Genomic DNA, 25863 nt, shown 5'->3' with positions numbered 1-25863 from the left:
CCATAGAAATACCAAAATAGAGTTCAAAACAAAGAGAATCAACATGCACGACCTACACTAGTGCTGGATTTCTTTGGGCTGAAATCGTATCATATACTAATGTCGTGTGTGCTTAGCTCTCCCTCTACTGGCTGTTTTTCTGCTTCAACAGTTACCTGTATTCTTAACCAGAGGTACTACCAAAGTGTGTGCATGCCAAGTTGCTTCAGCCACATCTGACTCTTTGCCACCCCCGTGGACTCTAGCCCGACCAGGTTCCTTTGTCCATATGATTCTCCAGGCAAGAATACTGGAGTGGGTTGTCATTTTCTTCTCCAGGGCATCTTCCCTTGCCAGAGATTGAGCTCACCTCGCCTGTGCCTCCTGAATTGGCAGGTAGGTTCTTTACCACTGAGCCACCAGGGAAGCCCCTAATGACTAAAATTAATTTTGGTCATTTTTAAAACTGGGTTCATTAAGGTGGCCTTTGATACTATTGGACACCTGAATGCTAGCTCCATTAGAAGTTTGAGCAAACTACCAAGCTGAATTTTCACTGAACTCACTAGAAACATTGAAGCAACTGAAAGAGAACTTCCACAGAGTCCCACCATCACACCCAACCCCCCACCCCCCAGGACATGGGACATGTATCACTGTCTCGGCCTTCCAACCTGGAAATAGATGAACTGCGAATATGCCCCTTCTATGGGAAAGAGTGCTGGGAAAGACTGAGGGCAGGAGGAGCAGGGGGCGACAGGGGATGAGGTGCTTGAATGGTATCTCTGACTCAATGGACGTGAGTCTGAGCAAACTCTGGGAGATGGTGAAGGACAGGGAAGCCTGGCCTGCTGCAGTCCATGGGGTCGCAGAGTCAGATATGACTGAGTGACTGAACAGTGCCTACACCCACCAAAAGCTAATCCTTTCTCTCGGGCACCAGATCCCCTTCCTTCTGTCCAACCGCAGGACCAGGTAGACTACTCCCCCCTCTTCATTCATCAGATTTTCAGTGTCCCCTGGATTATTCCCATCAGCATACAAACCTGCTATTCCTTATTCCATTTTAACAAACGCTCCCTCTTACCCCAGCTTCCCTGCCAGCTGCTGTCCCATTTCTCTGTATGGGAGTTGTTTTTAAAGCTGCTGTCTCAAATCTCTCCTTTTAATCATCAACCCACTCCAGTTAAGCCTTCACTTCTACCACTCTGTGAAACTGTTTGTGTCAGAGTCTCCGGTGACCCTAATTAATTTTCAGCCATCCTCTTTGTTGACCCACCAACGGCATTTGATCCAGGGGATCACTCCCTCCGCAACACACTTTTTCCCACTTGGCTTCCAGGAACCACACTCGCCTAATTTCCTTCCCACCTCCCTGGTTGCACCTCCTCAGCCTCCTTTCCTACTTACTCCTGTTTCCTGGTGATAACAGAATACCCCAAAGCTTAATCTGTGGTCTCTTTTCTTTCTTTTAGTCTCACATCTGTATCACCCATATGCCCATCGCTCTCATTTGGTACCTCCAGCCCCAATCTCTTTCATGTCTTACAGCTCACAAGGTATCCCAAACGCAACACGTCCAAATTAACCCCCCGTTCCCCCGAAACCCCACTCCACCTACAGTGTTCCCCAGTTCGGCTCATGACAGCTACATCCAGCCCCTCCTATAAATCCTTCCATGTCACCCTTGATGTTGATGCCTGGCTGTCTTCCACACTCCACATCTTGCTGTCAGGAAGTCTTGCTGAAGCCATTAAAGCATATTCAGAATCTGAGCATGTCTCACCCCCTCCACTGCTTCCTCCCCTCCTCAAGTCATAATCATCCCCGGTCTCCTTCAGTGGTTCCCAAATTCTGCGGCACTTTGGGATTACCCAAGAATCTTAAAAAATACTAATGCCTGGCTGCCACCCCCTTGATCTGTTGATTTAATTGGCGCAGGGTATGACCTGGGCACTGAGATTTTTCACCCCTCTCTAGGTGATTCTCATGAGCATCAAAGTTTGGGAATCCCTGGCATAGATGTGATAATAGCCACCTAACTGATCTCCCCACTTCTACGCTTCCTCCCTACAATCCATTCTCAACACAACAAATAGACTTAAAATTTTTTTCATTCATCCATTTTTTGCTGCACTGGGTGTTTGCTGCTGCGCACAGGTTTTCTCCAGTTGTGATGAGCAGGGTTACTAGTTGCGGTGTGTGGGCTTCTCATTGCGGTGGCTTCTCTTGTTGCGAAGCATGGACTCTAGAGCACGCTGGCTCAGTAGTTGTGGCGGATGGACTTAGTTGCCCCATGGCATGTGGAATCTCCCTGGACCAGAGATCGAACCTGTGTCCCCTGCATGGTCAGGATTCTTAACCACTCAACCACCAGGGAAGTCCAAAGGTAATTTCAATTATAAATTACATTGTATCTCTGCTAAAACGCTCTCCAGTGGCACTCCACATGATTGAGAGTAAAAGGCAAAGGCTACACACTGGCTTCCATGGTCTTACATGCAAAGGCAAAGGCTATACACTGGCCTACAAGGTCTTACATGAGCTGCAGTGGCCCCCACCCCACTTCACCCCATCACCTCTCTGACCTCTATTACACTTCACCTCACTCACTGCTCAAATGCCAGCTACCTCCTTGCTTTCTATGAACACATCAAGGATCTTCTCACCCTTGGACCTTTACACTAAGTGTTCCCTCTATTTGAAAGACTCTTCCCCCCAGATATCCGCATATCAAATATTAGCTCAAATATCACGTTCTCAATTATAATTTAAAATCTCCAGCTTCTCTCTTTCCCTTGTGTGAGGTTAAAAAGTGATGAGGTAGAGGATGGTGTCTTCAGATAAGGAAGATTGGGGAAAGGGCAGAGTTGGAGAAAAAGTGTAGTTCCTTTGGAGACATGCTAAGTTTCTGATACACATTATACACACAGAGATCTAACACAGTGTCAAGTAGGGGAGAAGCTGGGACTGGACTACAAATATGGGAACAAACAGATGGTATATAAAGCTTTGGTACTCTGGGGATCACTTCGGGGGAGACAATTTTAAGAAGCGAGCCTCATGGAATACCTATATTTTGAGAAGATATACAGGAAGATTGAGAAAAATTAGAAGAAAAACTAAGAGTGTTTCTTGGAGGGTCCTAGAAGACTTTCTAGTTAGCTAACTTTTGTCACTTGGTACTAAGATGACAATAAGGACAGATACATGTTACTGAATTTGTCCTGATGGACAGTCACAAAAACTGACCAGGAGAGTTTCAGTGTCATGGTGAGGCCACAGACGTGGAGTTATCTCGATTCTAGTGCAAAGTAAGGAACTGGAAAGAGCACATATTCATGTCTTCATGTGTTAATAAGAGGGTTCTTCCTTTTTTAAATTTACATATTTATTTGGCTGTGCCAGGTCTTAGTTACAGCATGTGGGGCCTTTTAGTCGCTACCTGAGAAATCTTTAACTGGAATGGGTGAACTCTTAGTTGCATTATGTGGGATATAGTTCCCAGACTAGGCATGGAACCTCAGCCCCCTGCATTGGAAGTATGGAGTCTTAGCCACTGGACCACCGGGTAAGTCCCAATAAGTGCATGCCTGCATGCTCAAGTTGCCTCTGATTCTTTGCAACCCCCCTTTCCCTGTGGACTGGGCCGCTAGGCTCCTCAGCCCGTGGGATTTTCCAGGCAAGAATACTGGAGCTATTTCTTTCTCCAGGGAATCCTCCTGTCCTAGGAATCCAACCCGGGTCTCCTACATCTCCTGCATTGGTAGGCAGATTTTTTTTACCAATGTTCCACCCGAGGAAGTCTTGTCCCAATAAGAGGGGTTCTTAATTTCTGGTCTATGAATAAAGGAGATCATGGATGGGTTTCAGAAAACCATGATCCCAAATCCTGCCTCCAAACTACAAAGCTGTCTGTGTGTGCGTCTTTCTGGAGAAACTTCCGGAGCTTTCATGATGGTTATTGATAAGTCCCATTTGCCTGAGACCAGAGTGATCAACTGGCGTCAAAGTCTGGACCTCACAGCGTTACTTGACTGCTGCGTGGTCTCTTCCAGGCTCTGAATCTAGTCTCTTCCACACCGGCGGGCTTGTCGTCGCTCTATCCCAGCTCACATTCCCGCGGACCTAAGGCATCCTAGGCTGCTCCACCTTATTGAGGCACCATCCACATCCACCCTCTTGTTTCGGCTCCCGGGCGCAGCCTCTGTCCATAAGCTCTTTCCGGTCGCTGGACTGCTCAGGTCAAGGTTTCTAATGCCAGAGCTGCGGTGGCGTCCTCGGACCCCGGCTGAGCGGCCTCAGCAGCTCTGCCCGTCTTCCGGGGGGCTCCGGCAGGCGCCGCAGGAGGGCGGGGCGGGCCTGGCACTCGCGGTCTTCTCGGGTCAGCTTTACGGTATGTTTCCGTCGTTTTACGACAGGACGGGGCTGCTTGGTGGCTGTCAATTTCCCCCGTGGTCCGAGTAGAGTCTACATTTTCTCGGGGTGGCGGCTGCTACGACAGCGGAGAGATGAGGCAGAAGCGCAAAGGTGCGACCGGGAGGGGGATCGGGTGGCGGAAGGGAAGGGGCGAACCCGGGCCATCAGGTTTTGAAGTCGGCTTTTCCCGCAGAAACCTGCTGCCTGCCAGTCTCCCCACCACCTGTGGTCAGTGTGTGAACTCGTCTCTCCCTGCTACTGTGCTTTTTAAACCAGCCTGTCCTTATTCTTCCTTTTTGGCCGTCTTTTGCATAAAGGATAAAAGCTCTATTCCAAGACATTAATGTGATCGATGGATTTAACACGGTCTCGAACTCTTAATTTGCTAGATTTTACTACACATTTCACGTCCTTTTTGATTTGAGATTTTTTTTTTTTTTTTTTAGTTCTAAATGTTTTTTAAACAGGAAAGAGAAACGCCGAGTTTTTCTTGGAATCTGTGGGGGTAATCAGGCAATTATTCCCGTTTGTATTACCTCCTGAGTTAGCGTGGAGCGATTTCATCTTTAGTTTTTCAACCGGATAGAGTAAAATTTCAAGTGTTTTCTTGCAGGTTGTAGTGTTATCTCTGTAAACTCATTTGAGAAGTCGGTCTAATAGTAATGATGGCTATGATAACCGTAGCTACCGTTTATTGAGTCTTTGCTAATAATTCTTAAATGGGTATCATCTGCAAATTACAAATGAAGAAGCTGAGATTAAAAGAAATTAAGTAACTTTCCTAGTCCAAAATTATATTTAGGAAGTAGAACCCAATTGGTTGGTCAGGCTGTTTCTACGAATCCCCCAAACAAACAAACAAACAAACAAAAACGGCCCTTGATTACTATGCCTCTTGGCACCAGGTATTCCAAGTGTCCAAATTACCTTCAGTTGCTTTGTGGGCTCAAAGACTGCTTGCCTTAATTAGTTAGTCGTCATCTCCCTCTAACTTGCTCCTCTATCTGTTAGGCCAGACAGCTTTACTTTTAATTTCATCTATCACCAAGCCCTGCTAGTTCTTACATAAATTGCCTCTTGCAATAGTTTATTCCTCATTCTAGCCACCATTCCTCTAACCCACCTCACTGAAGAACTAATATTCGAATAATAGACTTTCACATGTACATTATTTCACTTGGTTCTTGCACTGGTCTTGTGAAATGTGTATGTATTATCCCAATTTTGCCAACAAGGAAAAGAGAGCTCAGAAGGCATTGATCTTCCCATTATGACACAGCCAGTAGGATTTGGGAGCTAGGGACCGAGTCTGTCATCCAAGTGTTCTGCTTTAAATGTTCTGTGTTTTTTTGTTTTTTTTTTGTTTAAACAAAGTTGCCTTTCAAGAGCCTTTCACTTAGTATGCAGATTATGTGTATTCTTTCGTCTTCTGGATCGTTTTTTGTATGCTCATTTTCTGTAGGGTATTTTGTATATAGTTGACCCTTGAATGACTCTGGGGTTGGAGGCAGTGCCCCCACCACCATGCAGTTGAAAATCCAAATACTGCTATCTCTGTCTCAAAAGCAAAAATATTGACAAATGACTCACCCAGGGGCAGTAAACTCACACAGTTTGGATAGGATTAGGACTCAAATCCTAGTTCTTTTGTTTCCACATATTGTGGTCGCTAATCAAACAAAAACTTTTCCCCATACTTAGTTAATATAAGGATCTGAAAAATACAGGTACTGTATTCATTAGAGGAAAAAAAATAACGCATATAAGTGGACACACACAGTTCAAGCCAGTGTTCAAGGATCAATCTGTACTTATTTTTTTTAAACACTACTTTGATCTTTTTACTCCCAAACTCGAGAGCATATAATTCTCCACTGTGTATTGCATCTTTTGTCGAGTAGCCAGTGTACTCTGTAATCTGATTTTACCCAACCCTGTCAGAAAGGCTCTATTCCAGTTTGGCAACACTCTTTCATATAAACGTGATTGGTAATTCCTATACCTAACATTGTTCCTTCTGGATTGCCCTCTGCTTTGCTTGTCCAAACCCTGCCCTTTCTCTAAAGATCTCTCTGATGTCCTCCATGAAGACGTTTCTTACTAATTTACTTCTCCAGATAATTTTCAATACCCCGAAGAGCTGCCCAAATGTTTTTAAATCTTTATTTCTATGTATGCCTCGTTTTACTGCACTTAGCTTTAGTGTCCTTCACAGATACTGTGTTATATTTAATTATTTTTACAAATTGAAGGTTTGTAGCAAGCAGCAACTCTGTTGAGCAAGTTTGTCAGTGCCCTATTGACAGCAGCGTTTGCTCAGTTCATGTCTCGGCCCTGTTTTGATAATTCCCACGGTATTTCAGGCTTATTTCTGTGTGTGTTCTGGTGCTCTGTGACCAGTGGTCGTTGATACTATTATTGTAATTGTTTTGGGGTCCCACAAACTGCCTCCTAAAATGACGAACTTAATCAATCAATGGTGCATTCTGACTGCGCCACCTGCTGGCCATTCCCCATCTTCATCCCTCTCCTCGGGCCTCCCTGTTCCTTTGGACAATGAGGACTGATAAATGCTACTGAGTTAGGCCAGTTAGTACCCCTGCAACAGCCTTCAAGGTTCAGGTATTAATAAAAGGCAGGGACGTACATCTTTCACTTTAAATTAATAGCCAAAAATGATTAAGCTTAGTGAGGAAGGCCTGTTGAAAACTGAGATAGACTGAGTGCTAACTAAACAGCCAAGTTGTGAATGCAAAGGGAAAGTTCTTGAAGGAATTTGAAAATAATATTCTAGTGAACTCATGAATGATAAGGAAACAAACCAGCCTTATTGCTGATAATGGAGAAGGTTTTGGGATCTGCATGGATCAACCAGCCACGGCATTCCCTTAAGCCCAAGCCTAACCTAAGACAAGGCCCTAACTTACATTCTGTGAGGGCTGAGAGCGGTAAGGAAATTGCAGAAGAAAGGTTTGAAGCTGCTGCTGCTGCTAAGTCACTCCAGTCGTGTCCGACTCTGTGTGACCCCATAGATGGAAGCCCACCAGGCTCCCCCTTCCCTGGGATTCTCCAGGCAAGAACACGAGTGGGTTGCCATTTCCTTCTCCAATGTGTGAAAGTGAAAAGTGAAAGTGAAGTCGCTCAGTCGTGTCCGACCCTTAGCGACCCCACGGACTGCAGCCCACCAGGCTCCTCCATCCATGGGATTTTCTAGGCAAGAGTACTGGAGTGGCTTGCCATTGCCTTCTCCGAGGTTTGAAGCTGCTGCTGCTAAGTCACTTCAGTCGTGTCCGACTCTGTGTGACCCCATAGACGGAAGCCCACCAGGCTCCCCTGTCCCTGGGACTCTCCAGGCAAGAACACTGGAGTGGGTTGCCATTTCCTTCTCCAATGTGTGAAAGAGAAAAGTGAAAGTGAAGTCGCTCAGTCGTGTCCGACCCTTAGCGACCCCACGGACTGCAGCCTACTAGGCTGCTCCATCCATGGGATTTTCTAGGCAAGAGTACTGGAGTGGCTTGCCATTGCCTTCTCCGGAGGTTTGAAGCTAGCAGGGCTCAATTTCGTGAAGTTTAAGGAAAGAAGTCATCTGTACAGCATCAAAGTGCATGGCGGAGCAGCAAGTTATCTGGAAGATCTAGCTAAGATAATTCATGAAGGTGGCTGTACTAAACAACAGATTTTCAGTGTAGACAGAACAGTCTTCTATTGGAAGAAGATGCCACCAGGACTTTCGTAGCTAGAGAGGAGAGGTCAGTGCCTGGCTTGAGAGCTTCAGAGGGCAGGATGACTCTCTTGTGGCTCAGCTGATAAAGAATCCACCTGCAATGCGGAACACCTGGGTTCGATCCCTGTGTTGGAAAGATCCCCTGAAGAAGGGAAAGACTACCTACTCCAGTATTCTGGCCTAGAGAATTCCTTGAACTGTATAGTCCGTGGGGTCACAAAGAATCGGACACGACTGAGCGACTTTCACAATCACAGTGCAGATGGTGTGGTGGCTCAGTGATAAAGAACCCGCTTGCCAATGCAGGAGATGTGGGTTTGACCCCTGAGTCAGGAGGATCCCCTGGAGAAGGCAGTGACAACCCACTCCACTATTCTTGCCTGGGAAATCCCACGGACAGACGGGCTTGGTGGGCTACAGTCCATGGGGTTTCAAAAAAGTAGGATACAAGTTGGTGGCTGAACAACAAAATGCTCATTTATCGTTCGGAATTACGCTGAATCTGCTCTGCCTCTGCTCTGTGAGTGGAGCAGAGTGTGGATAGACAGCACGGCTGTTTACAACAGGGGTTACTGGTGTTTTATGCCCTTTAAAATATCACTGCTCGTTGTTGACGTACCTAGTCATCCACGCGCTCTGGTGGAGATGTATGAGATTAATGTTTTCATCCCTGCTCACACAGCATCCATTGCACAGTCTCATCCAGGAGTCATTTCAACTTTCAAGTCTTATTATTTAAGAAATCCATTTAGGCTCTAACTGCCATAGCTTGTGATTCCTCTGATGGACGTGGGCAAAGTCAACTGAAAACCTTCTGGAAAGGATTCACCATTCTTGGTGCCATTAAAAACATTTGTGATTCATGGGAAGAGGTAAAAAAAAAAAAATCTACGTTAATAGGAGTTTGGAAGAAGTTGCTTCCAACCCTCATGATGACTTTGAGGGGTTCAAGACATCAGTGGAGGAAGCCCCTGCAGATGTGGTGGGAACAGCAGGAGAACTGGAAGTGGAGCCTGAAGATGTGACTGAATTGCTTCAGTGTCATGATAAAACTTTAATGGATGAGGAGTTACCTCTTATGGGTGAGCAGAGAAACTGGTTGGTTTAGACAGTATCTGCTCCTGGTGAAGATGCTGTGAAGGTTGTTGAAATTACAATAGAAGCTTTAGAATATTAAACTTACTTGATAAAGCAGCAGCAGGGTTTGAGGTGATCAACTCCAGTTTTGAAAGAACTTCTACCGTGGGTAAAATGCCACCAAACAGCATTGCATGCACAGAGAAAGTGTTCGTGACAGGAAGAGTCAGGGGATGCAGCAAACTTTCAGTGTTGTCCTGTTTTAAGAGATTGCCACAGCCACCCCAGCCTTCAGCATCACCACCCTGAGCAGTTGGCAGCCTTCAACATCGAGGCAAAACTCAACACCAGTGAAGAGAGTATATTTGCTGAAGGCCCAGATGGTAGCTCATCTGGTTAAGAATCCACCTGCAATGAGGGAGACCTGGGTTCCATCCCTGGGTCTGGAAGGTCCTCTGGAGGAGGGAATGGCAACCCACTTCTGTACTCTTGCCTGGGAAATCTCGTGGACAGAGGAGCCTGGTGGGGTATAGTCTGTGGGGTCGCAAAAAGTCAGATACAGCTGAGTAGCTGAGCACACACGTAGACCTTGTGACCACTGAATGCCCATAAGCAATAGGTTTTGGGGTTTCCCAGGTGACTCAGTGGTGAAGAATCTGCCTGTAGGTTGAAGGTTGCTATTGCGGGACATGTCCACAAGGCGGCAGCACTTCTTCATGCCTCATTCTTGTTACTAAGATAAGCAGTGTGCATGCTAAGTCACTTCAGCAGTGTCTGAGTCTCTGTGACCCCACAGAAGGTAGCCCGCCAGATTTCTCTGTCCATGGGGTTCTCCGGGCAAGTATACTGGAGTGGGTTGCTATTTCCTCCTCCAGAGGATATTTCCCACCCAGGGATCGAACCTGGGTCTCCTGCAGCTTCTGCATTTCAGGGGGATTATTTATCGCCCAGCCACTGGGGAAGCTTGGGGAAATTCCTGTTCTCTCCTTGTAAATTAGAGTGCCCCGTGGCGCTAGTGGTAAAGAACCTGCCTGCCAGTGCTAGGAGACATAAGAGACAAGGGTTCGATCCCTGGGTCAGGAAGATCCCCTGGAGGAGGGCATGGCAACCCACTCCATTTTTCTTGCCTGGGAAATCCCATGGACAGAATAGCTTGGTGGGCTACAAGTCCATGGGGTCGCAAAGAGTCGGACAGGATTGAAGTGTCTTAGCACAGCACACCCGTGCCAGAAGAAGCCACCCCAAACTTGTGTCTCTCACTTATTTAAGGCATATTGCTATTGCACACTTAGCAGACTATGCACACTGCAAACATGACTTGTGTGTGCACCAGGAAGCCAAAATATCCGTGCGACATACTTTATTGCAGTGTGCCCTTTCGTGTGGTCGTATGGAACCAAACTGCATGAAGTCTGCCCGTATTTTTTATCACCTGAAGCCCCTTTTCCCCTCCAAATAAATTCTTATGCAGAACCTCAATATGTAAACAGATGGAAGTGAAGCTGCTTGGGTTGAAATGGAGAAAGATACCTTCCTTCTGCCCCTGTCCCCACTTTACCTTCCTCACCACCAGCCCTGTCTGTTACATGGCCCCTTGGGCACCTCTGTAGAATACTGAAGGGTAGAATTCTGAAGGGTTGAGTTCCACGGTTTAGAAAGCGTTAGCCTCCGATTATAGATGGACTTCTCTCAAATTGTTTATGGTAGCTGTGTCTTAGGAAATTAGAGGTGGTTTGGCACAGTGGGAAAAAGCATGTAAGTTGTGAGGGAAAGGCCTGAATTTGAGTCTTAACCATGTCATTTACAATGACGTCTTCAGTTCAGTTCAGTCTCTCAGTCATGTCCGACTCTTTGCGACCCCATGAATCACAGCACGCCAGGCCTCCCTGTCCATCACCAACTCCTGGAGTTCACTCAAACTCATGTCCATAGAGTCGGTGATGCCATCCAGCCATCTCATTCTCTGTCGTCCCCTTCTCCTCCTGCCCCCAGTCCTTCCCAGCATCAGAATCTTTTCCAGTGAGTCAACTCATTGCATGAGGTGGCCAAAGTATTGGAGTTTCATCTTTAGCATCAGTCCTTCCAATGAACACCCAGGATTGATCTCCTTTAGAATGGACTGGTTGGATCTCCTTGCAGTCCAAGGGACTCCCAAGAGTCTTCTCCAGCACACAATGATGTCTTAACTTGCCTTAATTATTCACATCTGTGAAATGGGAAAGCAGTGCCCACCTTTCAATGTTGTTGTGAGGTCTCAAATGAAATCAGGTAAATGGGAGGGCCAGGGCTTTCTCGTCTTGCTCCTCTGATGTCGTCATTATCTTTAGGCACCAGCTTTGTTTGCAGGCAGGAAGTGTGCTTGCTAGCAGCTCCCGAGCTGAAATCTCACAGCTTTACCACTGGAAAGGGACTGGTGTTTTTTTTTGCCTTGAGTGAAAGCTCAGATTGGCCCCCGTCTGACTAGATGCCCATCCTTGAACCAGGCAAGTATATTTGCGGGCAAGGGGTGGGTCATGCCATGTCAGGTTCTGCTGTTGCCTCTTGCATGGGAAGGATGGCCTCATTTGCCAGGAGAAGGTTGCAGTGCTGTTTAGACTGAATCTTAGAGATGCATTAAAGTCCCTAGGCAAGGATAGACCCCTGCCTTTGTATTTCAGGATAGTATTACACTGCTGTGTAATTCTGCTTCTGGGGACACCTGGGCTTGAGTTTCAGCTGCACCCCTTGGTAACATTTTTATGGGACAGGCAGATATTCTTGTTCCATCCACCTCACTTTCTTCTGAGAATCAGATGAAATCAACTAAATGTAATTAAAAATCTGGAGATGGAGGGAAGCTGTTTTGCCTACTTTGGTTCTTTCCTGTGTAATTAGGCTCCTTTCCTTCCTGTTTGCCTCTGCTCTTCCCTGTGTCTGTCAAGCTTGTCGTGTGTGTGCTTCGAGAGTGAACTCTTCCCGTATGTAGGTGAACTCAGGTTTCTTTTTAAATTAAAGGTATAAGATATATGGCCAAATTGTAAACAATAAAAGTTCACTGACTGGTAAACTTAAGCTATTACTTCAGCATGATTGGAATGATTTTGGAAGGAAAACTGCTAGTAAATACAAAGACGTTTATTAGATAATGTGACTTTTTACATTGTCAAATATTATCTTTCCAGGAGATCTCAGCCCTGCTCAGCTAATGATGCTGACCATAGGAGATGTTATTAAACAACTAATTGAAGCTCATGAACAGGGAAAAGACATCGATCTGAATAAGTAAGTGGAGGGTCTTCCCTGGTGGTCCAGTGGTTAGGACTTGGCCTTCCAAGGCAGGGGGTGTGGGTTTGATCCCTGTCGAGGAGCTGGACTCTCACATGCCTCAGGGCCAAAAAAACCAAAAACATGAAATAAAAGCAGTGTTGTAACAAATTCAATAAAGACTTTAAAAATAGTCCACGTTCCCCAAAAAATCTAAAAAATAGGTAAGTGGATCTATAAAAAAAAGAAGGTAATCTTGTTCTTGGGTAATATTAATAGACCTCTTTTGTGCATGCAGTTATCAGATACTACTGGTTCTGTCTCATGTTTCATGTTTTAGTTGAGAATTTAGTTTTCTGCCCTGCCCTGTTGATTATTTATGGCAAAGTTGCCTCAGAGCCTAGTATTGCTAGTAACTTCTAACATTTCTTGGGCACTTACTCTAGTCAGGACACTGTTGGTAGTACACTGTACGTATTAGCCCAGCTGATCCTAGTTCTGAGGTCAGTACTTACCTCACTGGACAGATGGGTCTCCCGAGACAGAGACGGTTACATGATTTTTCCAAGAGTGAATAACTGGTAATTGGCAGAGCTGAGATTTGCAGTCAGACCATCTGTCTCCAGAGCCCGTGGTCTGTCCTTCTGTCCGTTTCACTTCACATGCTTCCCGTTCCGGTCCCTCCTCTGAGACAGGAGGTGGGAGCTGGCTCCCAGGAAGACCCTCTCTTTGACCTTTTGATGTCATCCAGCCCTTCCCTGCTTCAGAGCCTCCCAGACACGTCCACCCACTTCCTCTCCACAGTGCAGTTCAGCTTGGACTTGGCTGCGTCGTCACATAAGAGTGGGCTCTCCTCTCTGCACCTGTTTATTGACTGTGTGTTCGGTAAATAGAGCTGCTCTAGTGATCTGCTCCCCCACCCCCGGTCATCAGTGGTCTCGTCACCGTGTGCATGACGTTTCTCTAGACCCTGTCTAGAAAAACTGTTTTACTCTTTCTTTGGAACATTGTGCTTAATAAACATTGGCTAAAGAAATCAATACTCTTTTTACTGTGGAGTCACTTTTTTGCTATGGAGACATTGTATTTCATTGATTTTTCTACCATGTGTTTAACTGATTTTTTCCCCCTGTTTTTTTGTTGGCTGTCCCCATAATTATACAAATCTTTTGTTTCTCGTGAACATTTCTATGTCTTATATATTTTTGTCATTCATCTTTAATTTTGCACATCTAAAGTCAAAGTTAGCATCTTCCTTAAAACCAGCCTGTACTCAGATGGCCTCTTTGCCAAATTGTTTTAACCTTCGCCCAGGCTTGAAACTCTGGTGTCGCCTTTGAATCTCCCTTGGGTCCAGTTCGGTCAAAATTTTGCCTCCTCTGCCTTCATGATAACTCCCGTCCGTTCACTACCGACTTCCTCTTCCATTCCTTTTCGTTTGTTTCTTTCTTCTTCCAGTTTTATTGATACAGTTGACATGTAGCCCTGTTTTCGGTTGAAGATACACAGTGTACTGATTCAGCCTGCACATTATGAGATGATTACAGTAAGTTTAGCGAACATCCATCCTCTCGTATTGATACAAAATTAAAGAAATAGAAAAAGAAATTATTCTTCCCTTGTGATGAGAACTTCTAGGATTTACTCTCTTAACAACTTTTTTGTTGTAATGTATATACTTTTAAACTTATTTTGCGTTGGAGTAAAGCCAGTTAACAATGTTGTGATGGTTTCAGGTGAACAGCAAAGGTTCTCAGCCATACGTACACATGTATCCATTCTCCCCCAAACTCCCTTCCCATCTGTGAAGCCTACGCTTTTCTGTACCCGTTTTCCATGAATGTCTCCCCAGCACACACTGAGTTCATCTTGAGCACTGTGCATGGTTGGGTGTGTGTTCTATTACATATGTCTTTATTATTCACAGACTTATTTTTGTGTGTGCCTGTCTGCAAACATAGAGCACGAAACAGCTCTGCCTTACACTTCCTGACGTCCCAGGTACTTAGGTAGTCTCTTGTACCTCTTAGGAACTTGGTAAACATTTGTTTAAGTGATTTGAACACCTCATAGTATTTCTAGATGGATTAAAGTGACCATGGGATTTGGCTAGCAGCCACAAAGAAAATAAAAGTTGGTACAATTATAGAAGAAAATGAGAAACAATTTTTCTTCTACAATTATAGAGGAAAACTAGTTGGGATAAAGGTTATTTTGGGGGCTGCGGATAGGGTTACAGTTAGGAAGCCACACAGGGACCTTCTGAAATGGCGATCATGTTCTTTTGCAATGTGGTTATAAGTGATTGTTTTATAATTGTTAAAGTATGTTTTATTGTTCTGTTCTTTTATATTAGAAAAATATTTTAAATGCTTTTAAAAATATATGTTGGAATGGCCAATAAGTTCGTTTGGGTTTTTCCATAACATCTTACAGAAAAACCCAAATGAACTTTTTGGCTAACCCAATACTTTATTTCCTGTTTGGTTCTACATAGCTTTGAGTTCAGTTGTTTTGCTTTTTGGCCTGAGACCCTGGTTTGCGACCAGTCGTGACTACTTCCACCCCTCCACCCACCCCCAAGACGTTTGCAACGTCTGGAGACAGTTTTGGTTGTTACAACAGGGAGAGGTGCCAGTAGAGGCCAAGTCCGTGTCTGATCATCCCACAGTGTCCTGAGCAGGCCCCCATGAGAGGGTTAGCCTCATCCCAGAGGCAGTGGTGCGGAAGCTGAGGGAGGGGTCGAGTCCTTTGGCGCTGGGACACTACCTTGAACGAGACCTCAGCTGAGCCACTGTCCTGGGTCCCTGCCCCGTAAGCACCTGGCGGTCTCTCTGGCTCTCCAGAGAGCAAGAGGTCATGAGTTTTGCCCTCTTGTTTCCCTGACAGTTACCAGCACCAGAGCCACTGTTGTCATCTGGCGAGGGGGCACGGGAGCCGAGAGAATTGGTGGCGTGGTTCATAGGTTATTCTTCCGGTGGCTGGTCCTTGGAGTATTGTGACCTTGATCGTGCTGGATGCTCTGCTTTCAGGGTGAAGACCAGGACAGCGGCTAAATATGGGCTCTCGGCGCAGCCCCGGCTGGTGGACATCATCGCTGCGGTCCCACCCCAGTATCGGAAGGTCTTGGTCCCCAAGCTGAAGGCAAAACCCATCAGAACTGCCAGTGGGGTGAGTGAGTCATCACGTATTGATTGTGTATCTGTTGGGCCACAGATCCCAGCCTCCACGAAGTGAGGTGGAGGTGGGCAATCAGAATTCATAAAATCCACCTGTCGTGGTGTGTGCTGCAGTGGAGACGCACGCGGGATGCTCGGAGAGCGCCAGGGAAGAGAGTCACTGAGAGGGAAAGATGGTGTTTTGATTTTTGGTGTCTTTAAAAGTGGGGCTTCCCAGGTGGCTTAGTGGTAAAGAATCCGCCTGCCAATGCAGGAGACATGGGTTCGATCCCTGGGTAGGGAAGATACCCTGGAGGAGGGCATGCAACCCACTCCAGTATTCTTGCCTGGAGAATCCCATGGACAGAGGAGCCTGGCGGGCTACAGTCCGTGGGGTCCTAAAAGAGTCGGACGCGACTGAGCACACTCACGGGGCATAGGGTCGTGAGGGGGATGAGGTCTTTAAAAGTATAGACTGAACCTTGGTGACTACCTGAAGATGATAAATATTGTTGGCTGCCTTAAGCTCGTGGCATATGACATACTTATAAAGGGTATTTTGAGAAGTTAACTGATAGTACAAAGTCATTATGTTAATACGTATGGTAACTGTGAACCAGTTGACACCATTCAGGAGGGTGTCCAGAAGAGAGAGATGTCCCTCCAGTACAAGGAGCTCGGAAGCGGGGAAGCGCGGCGCCTGACTGACCCAGAAGGGGTGCCCATGTAAGTGGAGAAGAGCAAGCGCAGAGAGTCGTGGGAGCAAGGGGCAGGAATCAGGGCACAGATGATGTAAGAGGTGTGTGTGTGGGGAAACCACAAGTGTGCCAGGCTCACCAGGGCTGGGCTTCACTTGGAAAGCAGCAGGACTTCGGGGTAAGTGTTAGTGTGGCATCTGTTTGTTAAAGATCTTAAATGTCCCGCAAGCGAAGTGAAGTGAAAGTCGCTCAGTCGTGTCCGACTCTTTGGGATTCCATGGGCTATACAGTCCATGAAATTCTCCAGGTCAGAATACTGGAGTGGGTGGCTGTTCCCTTCTCCAGGGGATTTTCCCAACCCAGGGATCGAACCCAGATCTCCTGCATTGCAGGCGGATTGTTTACCAGCTGAGCCACCAGGGTAGCCCAGATGTCCCACAAAGAAGCCAGCTATGAGGAAGCTGTCAAAGATTTTTGAGAAGGCTGGAGTGATGGGAACCAGACAGATTTTTCAGAAAATTAATTTGGATACAAGATGTAGGGGAGGTCTTCCCTGGTAGCCCAGCAGTTAGGAATCCACCTGCCGGTACAGGGGACACGAGTTCAGTCCCTGGTCCGGGAAGATCCCACATACCGCAGGGCAGCTAACCCTGGGCGTCACAAATGCAGAGCCCTAGAGCCTGGGAGCCACAACTGCTGACGCCGTGTGCCTAGAGCCTGTGCTCCACCACGAGAGGAGCCGCCGCAAAGAGAAGCCCGCAGGCACCGCAACTGGAGAAAGCCTGCGTGCAGCAACGAAGACCCAGTGCAGCCAAAGTTAAAAATAAGTAAAATGTTTTATAAAGATGGAGGGTCAGTCGCTTGGAGACAGAAGGACCAGTTGGAATGCTCTCAGTTTGAGCTAGGCATGAACAGCCTCAGTCGCGGCCAGGCCTCCAGGATAACGAGGATGAGCATGAAAGAAGCAGGGTAGGATTTGGACCCTCCACAAACTTGGTGCCCAGAGTTGAATCCTTCATTCCCCATGTGAGCTAAGTTCCGTCTGTTACTTGGGTGGGGCTGTTGTACTTCTCACAGCTTGCAGTGACCTGCCGGGTAGCCATCTCTCCTGGACTACATCACACTTGTGACTGATTAAACCCCGGAACTTTCGCACAGAGGGTACCGTTGATCCCAGTCTCTTCCCTATACTTAAGTGTTTGGGGTTCGTTGGTTGGTTTGTACCAAGGTGTAGAGGGCTTTCAGAAAAACGAATAGTTCCAAACCTCCAGTTTACATTCCTCATGCCTCCTGCCCTACCCAGGGCAATGGCTTTTAAGTCTTAGCTAATTTCTTGGCATTTACTTCCATATCCCTAATAACGTGCTTTCAGGATAAATCTTGAATTGTCAGTTTTCGGCGTTATGTATGGGCTTGCATTGTGGAAGCAAAGGTTTGTCAACCTCTGGACCTGACAGATGCACCTGCTTTCCATGACTCCGTTCTCTGTCCTGGCTCAGATCACTCCTTTTCTTTCTCTGGGAGCTACTCTTGTTCTGCTTACCTTTAGAAATGGATATTTTCTGCAGTCCCAGGCCCACTGTTTAGTGCCATACACGCTTTCTTTGGTGATCTCATCCATTGATGTCTTTTGTTTTTTTTTTTATTGTGGATCATTTTTAAAGTCTTTATTGAATTTGTTATAACATCACTTCTGTTTTATGTTTTGGTTTTTTGGCCTCGAGGCATGTGGGATCTTAGCTGCCCCACCAGGGATTGAACCCACACCCCCTGCATTGGAAGGCGGGGTCTTAATCACTGGATCACCAGGGAGGTCCCCACTGATGTTTTTAAATACTGCCACACGCTGACTCCCAGCTCCAGCCTTTCCCCAAACTTCACGTCCACATCAAATTGCCTGTTCGATGTCTCTCCTTTGACTATCTGTAGACCGTCCAGTATAGCAAAACCAGACTTGCTTGCTTGCTCAGACTTGCTCTTTCATCCTTCTTGACCACCTTAGTTCATGGTGCCCCCATTTATTCGGTTTCAAAACGATGTGAAATGCGTTGTCCGTTCCTTCCACCATAGGTAGGAATGTTCTGACCTTTATTATTTCTTATTTTGGAGGTTATTGGAGTCATTTCATAACAGGCCTGCTTTGTCTTAGCTGCAGCAAATCCACCTCCTGCAGTGTCACCAGAGTAACCTACTAAAAGGAGCACACGGCTAATTGTCATCCCCTATCTGTTGTGCATCCTAAACTCCATGCTTTTATCCCTGCTGTTGCTGCTGTGCTTTGTTTTCATTTTTGTATAGAGCTTTAGGGTTACGGAGAAGGAAATGGCAACCCACTCCAGTGTTCTTGCCTGGAGAATCCCAGGGACAGGGAAGCCTGGTGGGCTGCCATCTATGGGGTCGCACAGAGTTGGACACGACTGAAGCGACTTGGCAGCAGCGGCAGCAGCAGCAGCAGGCTTACGGAACAGTGGAGCAGAGAGGACAGAGTTCCCTTGTACTTCCTCTCCCCCTCCCCCAGGTTGCCCTATAATTAATTGATGCATCAATTGTTGTTCAGTCGCTCAGTAGTATCCAACTCTTTGTGACCCTGTGAACTGCAGCATGCCAGGCATCACTGTTCTTCACTATCTCCTGGAGTTCACTCAAACTCATGTCCATGGAGTCGGTGATGCCATCCAACCATCTCATCCTCTGTCATCCCCTTCTCCTGCTCTCAATCTTTCCCAGCCTCAGGGTCTTTTCAAGTGAGTCAGCTCTTCACATCAGGTAGCCAGACTATTAGAGCTTCAGCTTTAGCATCAGTCCTTCCAATGAACATTCAGGACTAATTTCCTTTAGGACTGATTGGTTGGATCTCTTTGCAGTCCAAGGGTCTCTCAAGAGTCTTCTCCAGCACCACAGTTCAAAAGCATCAATTCTTCAGCGCTCAGTCTTCTCTATGGTCCATCTCTCACATCCATACACGACTACTGGAAAAACTGTAGCTTTGACTATAATGCTGTCTTTTTTTTTTAGTATGCTATCTATGGTTATCAAAGCTTTCTTCCAAGGAGCAAGCATCTTTTGGTATCAGGGCTGCAGTCACCATTCACGGTGATTATGGAGCCCAAGAAAATAAAGTCTGTCACTGTTCCATTGTTTCCCATCTATTTGCCATGAAGTGATGGGACCAGATGCCATGATCTTTGTTTTTTAAAGGTTGAGTTTTAAGACAGTTTTTTCACTCTTCTCTTTCACCCTCATCAAGAGGCTCTTTAGTTCCTCTTTGCCTCCTGCCATTAGGGTGGTGTCATCTGCGTATCCGAAGTTATTGATATTTCTCCCAGCAATCTTGATTCTAGCTTGAGCTTCATCCAGCCTGGCATTTCGCATGATGTACTCTACATAGAGGTTAAATAAGCAGGGTGACAATATACAGCCTTGATGTACACCCTTTCCCAATTTGGAACCAGTCCATTGTTCTGTGTCCAGTTCTAACTGTCACTTCTTGACCTGCATATAGGTTTCTCAGGAGGCAAGTAAGGTGGTCTGGTATTCCCATCACTTTAAGAATTTTCCAAGTTTGTTGTGATCTACACAGTCAAAGGCTTTAGTATAGTCAATAAAGCAGATGATTTTCTGGAATTCCTTTGCTCTTTCTGTGATCCAATGGATATTGGCAGTTTGATCTCTGGTTCTTCTGCCTTTTGTAAATCCAGCCTTTTCTACATCTGGAAGGTCTCAGTTCATGTATTGTTAAAGCCTAACTTGAAGGATTTTGAGCATTACTTTGCTAGCCTGTGAAATAAGTGCAATTGTGCAGTAGTTTTGGAGAAGGCAGAGGGAACCCACTCCAGTACTCTTGCCTGGAAAATCCCATGGATGGAGGAGCCTGGTAGGCTGCAGTCCGTGGGGTCGCTAGGAGTCGGACACGACTGAGCTACTTCACTTTCACTTTTCACTTTCATGCATTGGAGAAGGAAATGGCAGTCCACTCCAGTGTTCTTGCCTAGAGAATCCCAGGGACGGGGGAGCCTGGTGGGCTGCCATCTATGGGGTCGCACAGAGTCGGACATGACTGAGCAGCAGCAGCAGCAGTGCAGTAGTTTGAACACTCTTTGGCATTGCCTTTCTTTGGGATTGGCATGAAAACTGACCTTTTCCAGTTCTGTGGCCACTGCTGAGTTTTCCAAATTTGCTGGCATATTGAGCAGCACTTTCACAGCATCATCTTTTAGGATTTGGAATAGCTCAGCTGGAATTCTATCACCTCCACTAGCTTTGTTGGTAGAACTTCCTAAGGCCGACTTGATTTCACCCTCCAGGATGTCTGGCTCTAGGTGAGTAATGATTACACCATTGTGATTATCTGGGTCTTGAAGATCTTTTTTGTACAGTTCTTCTGTGTATTGTTTGCCACCTCTTCTTTATATCTTCTGGGTCTGTTAGGTCCATACCATTTCTGTCCTTTATTGAGCTCATCTTTGCATGAAATGTTCCCTTGGTATCTCTAATTTTCTTGAGGCGATCTCTTGTCTTTCCCATTCTATTGTTTTCCTCTATTTCTTTGCATTGTTCGCTTAAGAAGGCTTTCTAATCTCTCCTTGCTATTCTTTGGAACTCTGCATTCAGGTGGGTATATCTTTCCTTTTCTCCTTTGCCTTTTTCTTCTCTTTTCTCAGCTATTTGTAAGGGCTCCTCTGACAACCATTTTGCCTTTTTGCATTTCTTTTTCTTGAGGATGGTTTTGATCACTGCCTCCTGTACAGTTTTATGAACCTCTGTCTATAGTTTTTCAGGCACTCTATCATATCTAAGCTCTTGAATCTATTTCTCACTTTTACTATATAATTGTAAGGGATTTGATTTAGGTCATACCTGAATGGCCTGGTGGTTTTCCCTACTTTCTTCAATTTAAGTCTGAATTTTACAATAAGGAGTTCATGATCTGAGCCACAGTCAGCTCCCAGTCTTGTTTTTACTGACTATAGAGCTTCTCCATGTTCAGCTGCAAAGAATATAATCAATCTGATTTTGGTGTTGACCATCTGGTGATGTCCATGTGTAGAGTCTTCTCTTGTGTTGTTGGAAGAGGGTGTTTGCTATGACCAGTGCGTTCTCTTGGCAAAACTCTGTTAGCCTTTGCCCTGCTTCATTTTTCACTCCAAGGCCAATCTTGCCTGTTACTCCAAGTATCTCTTGACTTCCTACTTTTGCATTCCAGTCCCCTATGATGAAAAGGACATCTTTTTTTTTTTTTTTTTTGGTGTGTTCATTCTAGAAGGTCTTGTAGGTCTTCACAGAACCGTTCTACTTTGGCTTCTTCTGTGTTAGTGGTTGGGGCATAGGTTTCAGTACTGTTATATTGAATGGTTTGCCTTGGAAACGAACAGAAATCATTCCGTCGTTTTTGAGATTGCACCCAAGTACAGTACCAGTCTTGCTATATTACTAGTAACTGAAGCCTATAGTTCACCATAGAGTCTCTCACAGTTGTACATTCTATGGGTTTTACCAAATGCACAATGTCATGTATCCACCATATAGTATCATATGGAATAGTTTCACTGCCCTAAAACTCCGCTAGTCATGCTTTCCAGAGAAGGCAATGGCAAGCCACTCCAGTACTATTGCCTAGAAAATCCCATGGATGGAGGAGCCTGGTAGGCTGAAGTCTGTGGGGTCGCTAAGGGTCGGACACGACTGAGCGACTTCACTTTCACTTTTCACTTTCACACATTGGAGAAGGAAATGGCAACCCACTCCAGTGTTCTTGCCTGGAGAATCCCAGGGATGGGGGAGCCTGGTGGGCTTCCGTCTATGAGGTCACACAGAGTCGGACACGACTGAAGTGACTTAGCAGCATGCTTTCCTCTGCCTCATGCCCCTGGCCACCACTGATCGGTTTACTGTCTCTCTAGTTTTGCCTTTCCAGAGTGCCATATGGCAGGAAGCAGTGTGTTTTGTGGTTGTTTCGTGTTGGCTTCTGTTACTTAGCAGTGCACATTTAAGGTTTTATGCTGTGTCTTTTTAGTGGCTTGCTGGCTCATTCTTTATAGCACTGAATAATACTCCGTTGTCTGAGTGTACTGCAGTTTGTCTGTCCATGCACCTATTGAAGGCCACCCCAACTGTTTCCAATTTTTGGCAGTTGTGATGAACATAGCTGAAATAAACATTTGCGTGAAGGTTTTTGTATATGCAAAAGTTTTCAACTCATTTGAGTACCTAAATACCTAGGAGCGTGATGGCTGGATTATATGGTAAGACTATGTTTAGCTCTGTGAGAAACTGCCAGACTGTCTTCCAAAGTGGCTGTACCAGTTTGCATTCCCACCAACAGGGAGTGGTCATTCCTGTTGCTCCACTTGCTAGCCAAGGGTAGCTGACAGCCCCTCAGGAAGTCAGCTTCTCTGACTCCCCTGGTCAGGGCTCACTCATTCCCTCCTTTGAGCATCGCTAGTATTTTCTCTGTGCTTTTTACCATATTTTTTTGGAAATAGCTTATTTCTCTAAATCCTCCTCGCCTGCTCGCTTGTGTGATTTCAGGGCACAGAAGCAGCACGTTAGTATTTCTGTAGTCTTAGGGCCCACCTGCCGTGTGTGGCTCAGAACTTGGCCTATATCATAGGTTCTCAATAGAAGATTGAGAAATTAGATTGTCTTCATCGGTGGTGTACATATTCCACTTGTAGCTCCTTATAAATAAAAACATTTGTGTGAAAATCTAAGTTTTTAATTCAGATTTGCAATTTTTTGGGGGGGGAGTTTCTCTCACTCACTGTTTAATGATCGAAGTTAAATTTTAATCATTTTTACTGTTAAAAAATAATCACAGGCTGACAGAAAAGTTGAAAATCCACTGGCAAGAACACTTTCTCCCTGAGCCATTTGAGAGTAGGTTGCAAAACCGATGCCTTTGAATGTTTCAACATGTGCTTCCTGCAGACAGGGACACCTTCTTACGTCACCACAATAAAGGCATCAAAATCAGGAATTTAACACGGATACGTTATCAGTCTCTCGTCCTCACGTCTCATTCAAGTTTCAACAGCTGTCTCAGTAATAAGCTGCAGGACCCGGCTCAGAATCATGTGCTGTGTTCAGTTGTCATGGCTCTTCGGTCTAGACACTTCTGTCTTTCCTGGACTTCATTGCCTTAATGCTTTTGAAGATATCAGGCAAGTTGTTTCATCGCATCTCGTGGTTTAATCAGATGTGTCCTCACAGTTAGGCTCGGGGTGGCATCTCTGGCAGGAGCATCGCGGAAGTGACACTGTGTTCTTACAGCCTGTCGGGTGGCGCGCAGCTCATTGTCCTGTCACTCGCGTTGTCCACTGTGGTGAGGGGGGTGTCTACCAGGCATCCCCTTTGCGAAATTACTCTTTTCCACTCTGAAATTAACAAGTCTTGTGTGGTGAAGTACTTGGAAACTGTGTACATGTCCGGTTCCTCATCAGACTTCCAGTTTGCTCATTCATTATTTTGATGTACAAATTTTCCCATTTTTGTCCAGTAGGAGCCCTTTCAAGATGGTTTCTGTTTCCTTTTCGAATGGCCTCATCATTCTTTGAACCGTTCCTAGCTTTCTGTCATAATAAAATGTTCCAGGCTCATCTTGTACTTTGTTTACCCTAGCCATGGAATTGGCCTTGTCTCCAAGGAGCCCTGTTTCTTTGACTAGAGAAGAGTTTTCATTTCTTATTATTTTTTAAACTTTTGAATTTTATACTGGAGTTTAACCGATTAGCAATATTGTGATAGTTTCAGATGGACAGCAAAGTGACCTGGCATCCATATACTCCCCTCCCATCCAGGCTGCCACATGACATTGAGTGGAGTTCCCTGTCTATACAATAGGTCCTTGTTGGCTATAGAGACGGGCATTTAGAAACAAAGATCTGAATGCTGGATGTGCTCAGTGCTGTTAGGGTGTTGCTGCTACCAGATGCTCTCAGTGAACAGAGGAAATAAACATGTAGATGTATGTATGTTCATGCGCAGACATATACATGACACGTTTGTGTCTATATTCATTGTGTGTGTGTATGTATGTACATGAGTGTGTATATCTGTTGTTCAGTCACTTGGTTGTATCCGACTCTTTTTGACCCCATGGACTGCAGGACACCAGGCTTCCCTATCCTTCATCATCTCCCGGAGTTTGCCCAAACTCATGTCCATTGAGCCAGTGATGCTATCCAACCATCTCATCCTCGGTCATCACCTTCTCCTTCTGCCTTTGATCTTTCCCAGCATCAGAGTCTTTTCCAGTAGTCAGCTTTTTATATCAAGTGGCCAAAGTTTTGGGGCTTCAGCTTCAGCATCAGTCCTTCCAAAGAACTTTCAGAGTTGATTTCCTTAAGGACTGACTGGTTTGATCTCCTTGCTGTCCAAGGGACTCTCAAGAGTCTTCTCCAGCCCCACAGTTTGAAAGCATCAGTTCTTCAGCACTCAGCCTTCCTATGGTCCAACTCTCATATCCATACACAACTACAGGAAAAACCATAGCCTCGATTATCGGACCTTTATCGGCCAAGTGCTATCTCTGCTTTTTAATGCGCTGTCTAGATTTCTCATAAGTTTTTTCCCAAGGAGCAAGCCTCTTTTAGTTTCATGGTTACCGTCACCATTTGCAGGGATTTTGGAGCCCAGGAAAATAACGTCTGTCACTGTTTCCATTGTTGACCCATCTATTTGTCATGAAGTGATGGGACTGGATTCCATGATCTTAGTTTTTTGAAGGTTGAGTTTTAAGACAGCGCTTTCACTCTCCTCTTTTCACCCTCATCAAGAGGCTCTTTAGTTCCTCTTCGCCTTCTGCCATTAGGGTGGTGTCAGCTGCGTATCTGAAGTTATTGATATTTCTCCCAGCAGTCTTGATTCCAGCTTCAGCTTCATCCAGTCTGGCATTTTGCATGATGTACTATGAATACAAGATAAATAAGCAGGGTGACAATATACAGCCTTGACGTACTCCTTTTCCAGTTTTGAATCAGTCCGTTGTTCCAGTCTGGTACTAACTGTAGCTTCTTGACCTGCATACAGATTTCTCAGGAGGCAGGTCAGGTGCTCTGGTATTCCCATCTCTTGAAGAATTTTCCACAGTTTGTTGTGATCTACACAGTCAAAGGCTTTGGCATAGTTAATAAAGCAGAAGTTTTTCTGGAATTCCTTTGCTTTTTCTCTGATCCAATGGATGTTGGCAATTTGATCTCTGGTTCCTCTGCCTTTTCTAAATCCTGCTTGTACATCTGGAAGTTCTTGGTTCATGTACTGTTGAAGCCTAACTTGAAGGATTTTGAGTACAACCTTGCTAGCATGTGAAATGAGTGCAACTGTGCAGTAGTTTGAACATTCTTTGTCATTGCCCTTCTTGGGGATTGGCATGAAAACTAACCTTTTCCAGTCCTGTGGCCACTGCTCAGTTTTTCAAATTTGCTGACATATTGAGTGCAGCACTTTTTTTTTTTTTTTTCATTTAAAGGATTTTATTTCTCCATATAGGAAGGCTTCAAAGTTAAATCCTTAATAACGAAAATTTTATATAATACTTCATTCTTCAAAACAGCCACAGACTTTTGAG

The 25863-nt window shown here is 45.4% G+C and overlaps 1 protein-coding gene across 1 annotated transcript in view; it reads left to right on the top strand.

Annotated features, from left to right (window-relative positions):
* Positions 1-4408: 4408 nt before the first annotated feature.
* The window catches only part of ELP3 (elongator acetyltransferase complex subunit 3), a 137040-nt gene continuing 115585 nt past the window's right edge, over positions 4409-25863 (top strand). Inside the window, exons 1-3 of the mRNA XM_055428088.2 lie at positions 4409-4509; positions 12361-12460; positions 15475-15613. Of these exons, the coding sequence (XP_055284063.1) occupies positions 4491-4509; positions 12361-12460; positions 15475-15613 (258 nt within the window). The 5' untranslated portion in view covers positions 4409-4490. The remainder of the gene's footprint in view (positions 4510-12360; positions 12461-15474; positions 15614-25863) is intronic.

The sequence above is a fragment of the Moschus berezovskii genome, chromosome 7 (genome assembly GCF_049115385.1).
Source record: "Moschus berezovskii isolate FMDL1 chromosome 7, NW_MosBer_1.0, whole genome shotgun sequence".
NCBI lineage: Eukaryota > Metazoa > Chordata > Mammalia > Artiodactyla > Moschidae > Moschus > Moschus berezovskii.
Note: the sequence above shows the minus strand (reverse complement) of the source record. Positions and strands in the feature narration are given on the sequence as shown.